At 45.4% G+C, this 7903-nt stretch overlaps 1 protein-coding gene across 1 annotated transcript; it reads right to left on the bottom strand.

Moving 5' to 3' along the window:
* Positions 1 to 336: 336 nt before the first annotated feature.
* On the bottom strand, positions 337 to 6663 carry FREM3 (FRAS1 related extracellular matrix 3; the record flags this gene model as incomplete). Its single annotated transcript, XM_015814521.1, has 2 exons — positions 1497 to 6663; positions 337 to 426 (listed from the first exon to the last, which is right to left on the bottom strand). Coding segments are annotated over exons 1-2 (5257 nt in total), but the record flags the coding sequence as incomplete, so codon positions are not given.
* Positions 6664 to 7903: the final 1240 nt, after the last annotated feature.

Here is a 7903-nt window from a genome sequence, read left to right as displayed (position 1 = left end):
GGATGTTACAGTGTATTTCTTCACCTCCTAAACCAGGTTTCACACTGATAATATTGTCTTTAAATAAGCCATTTCCAATCTGTAAATAAGGTGTAATAATGTATTTATACCAAGCCAAAATAAATGGTAATTTCCAATTATTGTATATTCTTGTATGTACAATATATGTGTTTCAATACCACTGAGCACAAAAGGACTTAGTTATGTTTTAATAAAGCATAGTTTCAGGACAAGAAATATATTTTGTGCAACCTGAATTCACAATATTTGATGCCACTATTCATGTGCACATCATTTTAAACCTAGCAATCCACTATAAAAAATAGAAAATCTTACCACTATCTTCAACTGAAAAATAGAAGATATCACTCGTAGCATTTTCATGTTCTTTCAAGGCATAACAGATCTTCATGTCATCAATATCAGCTGATGGAATGAGAAAAATTGCACAAGTCACTGCAATGCTGACATCAAAATCTTTTCAATACAGGTTAAACTTACCCCTTTGGTTTTGTTTGTTTGTTTGTTTGTTTAGAATCAGCTTATATTTGTCTAGATATCCTACACAACATATGAACATCTGAAAGGTTTAATATTTCCCCCTTTGTCATCTGGAGTACCAAACCTGATGCCCTTTGGATGAATCTGACCTGTTCAGGTGTTCAGACTTCAATGTCCAGAAAGAGATTATGGAACTTCATTTGCAAAGCATCAGGTTGGAGAAGACTGGTTTAAATGATTGTGAGTCACTTGTTTTCATTTAGAACCTATAGCGGAGTGTACACGTAGTACTGTCAGATTTTATAGAACAAGCCACAGCAGTTCACACATTATGCTAAGACACAGAACATTTACAAATCTCAGAACAAACAAGTCACGTTAAGTCTTCATGTGTGAATCCAAGCTATTAATTAGTATATGCTTAGAGCACCTGGAATGAAATATAAAATTGATAGGTTGTGCTGGTTGTAATCACTGAATAATAGCGTGATAATCAATGGAGTGATATCACAGTAAAATTGCTTTCTTATTTCACTGGGTAATATATATTACAGGCATTTACATATTTGTTAATATATCACAGGTTTTTAGAATGTTGAGAATTTTTGAAAGTTAAATATTTTACACTGCAAAACATCTGAGAATGCTCTTTAATAAACTGTATAAATCTATGGCAATTTAAAAATGTATTTGTGTCCAAAGCGTAAAGCCACTTGACCTATAAAGGACTGAGCTCCTTACTGCTGGATTTAAGCCATTATAGGGCAGGTAATGCTTTTGGCTTGGCAGAATTATAAATCCAGCTAATTTTGATCCTGGCAACAAATCAAGTTAAATAAACCCATGGATTGGATAGGTATAATGGCCCTATCAAAGAGTAAATTGTTTGTAGATGTGAATATGATTTTAAAACAACATTTAAACAGACTTCATTGTTTTAGAAGCACCAACCTTCTAAAATAATGAATAAACTAGTGATTAAATATAGTACTAACCTTGGGAAAAGAATTTGACACTTGTATTTCCTAGACCAATATTAATGAGGAATCCATGTTTTGGCCCATCTGTGATCTTATATTTCAATAATTTGTGTGGACTATCTCTGTCTTCTGCCTTCAGAGACTTGCTGGTTATTAGGAAACCCAGTTGTCCAGTTGCTATATTTCTCAATGTAGAGGCACCCTTATTCACTACTATCTGTGGTATTCCATTGTCTAAAGCATTGATCTGAATTTTCATCATCTGTGGGTGACGTGTTTCAAGGATGACATCAGGAAAAACATAAAAATCTGGATGTGTCCCATCCGTTACAGTGAAAGAGAAGCTATCATGATTAATTTCGGCACCATAATGTTTATAGTTGATCATATTTTCATTTAAATCTTGTTTAGTGAAACTGGTGACAGAATAGCTGTTGTTATAAATAATCTGACCATGTACAGGAACTTGGGTAATTATGAAACGGAGTAGATGGTCAGGTGTATCCCTATCATCCACATTTAGTTCAAATGGTGTGATCAGTTTGGTTTCCCCTTCTTGAACTATGAGGTCATGTATTGTTAGAATTGGCTTCTTATTGTCCACATCAGTAATAGAGACTCTAAAAGTACGGAAGACTGGATTATAGCCATCAGTCACTTCAAACTCAAAGCTATCCATCTTCACCTCATCATCTGCAGTGTGAATGTAATAAATCTTGTTTCCAGCTAGTTGAAGCTGAGTGAAGGTGGTGACAAGAACTCCAGGGTTGTCAGAATTCTCTAAATGACCTCTGCTTGGTGCCCGGGTGATGCTGAACCTGAGTAGTTCATCAGGACTGTTGATATCACTTGTGCTGAGAAGATCAGTAGTGAGAGTCACTTTCCCACCTTCTTTTAGAGTGACTCCTTTATTGACCACCTCGGGAAACACCATATCAATGCCATTGATAGTAATGTAGAAATATCTGTCTATCAAAGGATTGATGCCATCAGTGACATCAAACTTAATTAAGTCACGGAGTCCCTGTTGGCTCGTATGTGTATAACATATATATTTATGATCTATGTCATCCTGTGTGAAATTCATGCCAAGTGTAATGTTGTATAGCACCTCTTTTTCTTTACTTATATGCTGCAATAAGCCATGTCTCGGGGGTAAACGAATAATGTAAGTAAGCATCCTGTCTTCTGAGTCTATGTCAGTGGCTTTGAGATCTTGACTGGTGATAACTTTAGATTCCCCAACATCTACTTCTAATCCATCATTGATGGACATCCGGGGTGTTTCATCATCAACCAAAATCACCATTATTAACACTTCTTCTTCCACTGTGTGTAAGCCATCAGTGAGCTGGATTTTGAAAGAGTCCTCTTTAGTTTCTGAGTCATCATGCTCATACATAATGCTAGATGCTTCCTGAATTTCTTCCAGAGTGAAATTGGTAACAGACACAGTACCTGTAGCCAGCTGGTTAACAATCTGCCCATGCTTTGGAGGAACAGTTATAAAGAAGCGCAATTCATCTGGGGGAATATCAGCATCAGCACCATTGAGAATGGGAGTGTCAATTACCAGGCTCATTCCTTCCAATACCACAAACTCACGTACAAACAATTCAGGCTTCTCATCATTGGTTGGGGTAATGATAATTGGAAAGAACTGAGGTGGTGAAAAGTTAATACCATCAGAGCAATGGAAAGTGAATCTGTCTTCTAAAGGTTCTATTCCCTTATGGATGCTCTGAACATAGTTGATATGACCAACACGAATATCTTTGATGGAAAATGCACTGATGGGAATCCCAGCTCTGGATTTTTCAGATCCTGGTGCTGGAGAGATATTCTCTAGGTATCCAGCAGTGGACTGTGTTAGAATGGTACAGAGAATATCATCTCTGGGAGTATCAAGATCTTCCACAACCAGCAGTTCTAACCTTAGCACATTCTTTCCTCCTTCATGAACAGTAAATGGTTCTTCTCCCAACATAACTTCAGGAGCAATGTTGTCCACTGGCAAAAGAGTTACAGTAACACGTACTCCTTCTACTGTGCTTCCTCTCACCACCCACTCACTGGACCGATCTGAGATAGTAAGATTGAAAGAATCAGTCTGCTTCTTCAATCCAATCTCTCCACTATTGTGAGCATAAACAACTGTTCCGCTTATGAGATCCTCTTGAGTGAATCTTTTAGAGGGTACTCCATCCACTAAAATACTACCCAGCTTAGGGGGATCCTCTACAATAAAAGTTAATGCCAGTTCATCAGTATCCTCATCTGTGCCCTGGATAAGAGAAGTAGTTATTTCAGTAGCACTATTTTCCAGAACATCAATAAAGGCCCCCAAAAGTCCATTACTACCAGGGACCATGATGCTGGGACGTTCATCATCAACTGGTTGAACAGCAATTTTAACTGTGATTGGTACTAGATGAACTTCATCACTTACTTCTAACTGAAAGGAATCACTTCTGTACTCATCACCATTATGCTGATAGGATATGCGACCATTAGCAATGTCATCTAACAGAAAAGATTCACCCTGTACCATCAATCCCTCCTCCAGGTAGCGCAAGTGGCCATGTTGAGGTGTTTCAGTTAAAGCGAAGACAATTCGGTCAGTGTCTGTATCTTTATCAGTAGCATCTAGCTGAGTGGTGGTGAGAAAGAAGCTGTGCCCCTCAAACACTGTGAAACCAGCATTGGTTATTTGTGGGGGCTGATTATTCACTGGCTGCAAGAAGAAAGTGAAAGTGCCTAGCACAGAATTACCAGCTGCATCTTCTACACTGTAAGTGAATTGTGCTATTCTTGGAGTAATGCCAAGTTCTTGGTCTGGTGGTCTATAGGCAACTTTATGATGATTTATCTGTGCTTGAGTGAAATGGGTAATGGGCATCAGAGGGTTGTCAGTCAATACAATTTCACCTGCCAAGACAGGGTGATTTTCATCAATATCAGTTGGTGATGTAAGCACTGTATATTTCAGCTCCCGGTCATCTGTGTCCAAATCAGTATAACACAGATAATGCTTCTTGAAATGTGTCACCTGGTATTCCAGGACAGTCATCTCTAAAGTTGTCCCTGGGGATAGTTCTGGAGATAGGCTATCTACTGGCTGTATCTTGATGATAAACACATGTTCTCCAGATTGATTTGGAGGATCATTATCATCTTGGAGATAGAATACAAACTGATCCATCATTACATTCGTGCTATGAGGTCCAAGATGCCTGTAGAACAACTTTCCATCCAGGATATCCTCTTGCAGCCATTCAGTCACTACCTTCTCATACAGACCCTCACTGTCTATAAAGTACCAGGAAGATGTATCACTATGATCTTTTTCCACATCTTCTTCTTTTTCATAGGATGATGGAACCTCTTCCTGACGCAACAGAAGTTCACCAAAATGCTTTGGGACAGATCTATCTGAAGATCTTTCAACCTCCTTAATAACAAACCGAATAGTTGAGTCATCAGAGTCTATATCAGTAGCACTGAGAACAAAGGGTGAGATCTGGACCACCTGGTGCTCACTTAGGACCAGGCCAGTGTTGGCATTGAGGAGTGGTGGTTGATCATCATCAGGGGCAATTGTAATTGGATAAAAAAACTCCACCTGGTGCAGTCCATCCTCCATGCGGAAGATAATGTTATCACTGAAACTGTGCTCACTGCCATCATGCTGGTAGATCACCTGTCCAGCTTCCAACTCTGCTGCAGTAAAAAAATGACGACCAGGAGATGTACCTAAAACTCTGAGTTCACCATGTTTTAAACCTCTTGTGACCCAAATCTTCACTTCCTCTAAGTTGTCCTCATCACTGATTACAAGATTGTCAGAAAGTGGCCTTGACTGGCCTTCAAAAAGCATCATTTGAGGGCCAGCAATGCGATTAAAGACAGCCACCGGAGCCAACGTGTTCATAGGTTTCACCACCACCACAAAAGCAAAGGGGTCTGAAGAGGCACCCTCGGGGTCCAACACCTCCATCTCAAGCTGGAAGAGGCGCTCCTGGTCTGAGTCCACTGTAGGAGGCTGGTAGGCAATCTTCAGTTCCCTCAACTCCCGCTGAGTGAAAGAAGTGAGTGGCCGACTGGGATCATCAGTACTTATTAAGTAACCAGTTGCCGCGTCCTGCTCTCCAACACTGGGCCAGGGGGAGGTGAGATTAAATAGCAGCAGATCTGAAGGTGTCTCCAAGTCCTCCGCAGCCAGCATATCAGGGGTGATGGCAGTAAGTACAAACTGGTCCACCTCCATCATGAGCAAAGCCACAAAGCTGGGCTTGGGTGGGGTATTCTCGGCACCCTCCCGGATCCGAACCACCACCTGAAAGTATTCCTGCTGGCCTAGGCTCTCGGGAGAGCCGCTGTCCTCCAGCACTTCCACCCGCATGGGGACGTGGTCGCGGTTGGGGGACGGCGTGGGAGCCGTGTGCTGGTAGCGGATGCCCTCGCTCAGGAAGCGGCGGCACTCACTGCTGTAGCCCGGCGGCAGGGGGCGCCCGCGGGGGTCGATCAAGCGCCCGTAGGAAGGCAGGTGGTTGTCGCTGCTGGGCGGGTGAGGGAGGGCGGTGAGGCGGCAGTGGCGACGCCCGGCTTCTCCCGCCTCGGCGAAGGCCAGGACTTTGGCGTCCAGCGGCTGGCTGAGGCCCCGCAGTTTCTCCACGACGAGCGGCAGGTTGCGGCTGAGGAGGCGCAGCTGCTGCGAGAGCACCTCGGCCTCCAGCGCGAAAGGCACCACCAACGTGCGGCTGGGAGAGTCGTAGCGGAGCTGGAGGCTGAGGCGGTCGCGGCCGGGGCTGCGAGACCCGTAGTGCGTGTAGGTCACCTCTCCGGGACCGAAATCGCAGGGGAAGCGTTGCGGGGAGAGCGCCCCGGGCCGGTGAGGCGCCGGCGGCGGCCCGCTTTCCAAGACGGTCACGGTGCACTTGTCGCCCGGCTGCACGCGGATCACCAGGTCGCGGGCGGGGTCCAGGAAGACGGAGCGGCCGAAAGGCACGCGCAGCCCGCGGTTAGCCACCACGATCCCCGCGGCGCCCCCGTCGAGAGCGTCCGGTTCCGCCGGCTGGAGGAGAAGCGGCGGCTGCGGCTGGGTGGTCCCGAGCGCAGCCAGAGCGCAGAACAGGAGCAGCGGCGCCCTGCAGCGGCGAAGGTGCCTGGGCGGTTCGGCCATGCCGCCGCTAGCGCTGCCTCTCTCTCTCGCCCGGCGATGGGCGGTGCGCGCGAGTTCCGACGGACTTTGGGACCCGGGGACGGCAGCGCGGACGACAAGGTGCAGGAGCCGGGCTTCTGTGCTGCTCCGGAGCGGGGCTCTCTGGGACTCGGCCCCTGCCTGCTGCAGGTACTCAAGGGGAGGAGAGGGGGTGGGAGCTGGCAGCTCCTCGCACCGCCCAGGAACTGCCTCCCCCTCCCACCCGGCCCACCCAGGAACCGAGACTTCGTTTCTCTGCCGCCCGAAAAACGGCGGGGAAGCGTCCCCCGAAAGACGGCAGGGGGACGACCTTCCTCCGGTCTCGCTTGCAGGAAGACAAGAGTTTTCCCTCCGGGGCTAGGATCTCGTCGGCAGCGGAGACAATTCCCTTTCCAGGGAATCTTTGCCTCCGGGGCACAGATTTTGAAGGCGCGAAAGGGCAGGGCTAGTGACGTTGTGTTTCGGTCGCTTGCAGCTTGCTGCTTTTGCTCCCGCAGGTGAGATAGGAACGATGGTGGTCCGGTCCAGCAAATACAGTAAAAAATGTTATCTTAAGAGTGCTCCGAAACGCTTTGCTGCTGCTGCTGCAACACAGCTCTCCGCTTGGAAGAAGTTATCAGGGATGTGTTTCGGCTTAGGTTGGGTTTTGATTCAGGCAAAGTGTGTTGTGTGGCATCCGGGAAGGGCACCGATGCCTTGGTGGACCCAACTTTTTCTTCCATTATATCAGACAGGAATTCGAAAATAGAATTCCTGAGAAATGTGCAGTGGGGAATATGTGTTATTCTGTGGGGATAATCAATCAGTTTCTTTCCTAGAACTGCCGATACTTTAGCAATCAGAGTCTCTGGTGATTGTCAAATCCACTCATTCTCATCAACGTTGGGAGGGAGGGGTACCAAAAAACATATCTGCCAAATTCATAACAGTGTGACAATTCTGATAAAAATAAACTATCCTTTTATGTTGGGAACTCACAGATTTCTCCCTTGAGAAGAATCACATCCCTCCCTTGAGAGGGATCTCAGAGACCTAGTGGACAGTCACTTAAAATAAGAGCCAGCAGTGTGTTGCACCTGCCAAAAAAGCCAACACAGTGCTAGGCTGCATTAACAGAGGGATAGAATCAAGATCACGTGAAATGTTAATACCACTTTACAATGCCTTGGTAAGGCCACACTTGGAATACTGCATCCAGTTTTGGTCACAATGTAAAAAAGAT

Source organism: Protobothrops mucrosquamatus, unplaced genomic scaffold (assembly GCF_001527695.2).
Source record: "Protobothrops mucrosquamatus isolate PMUCROS unplaced genomic scaffold, P.Mucros_1.0 scaffold259, whole genome shotgun sequence".
NCBI lineage: Eukaryota > Metazoa > Chordata > Lepidosauria > Squamata > Viperidae > Protobothrops > Protobothrops mucrosquamatus.
Note: the sequence above shows the minus strand (reverse complement) of the source record. Positions and strands in the feature narration are given on the sequence as shown.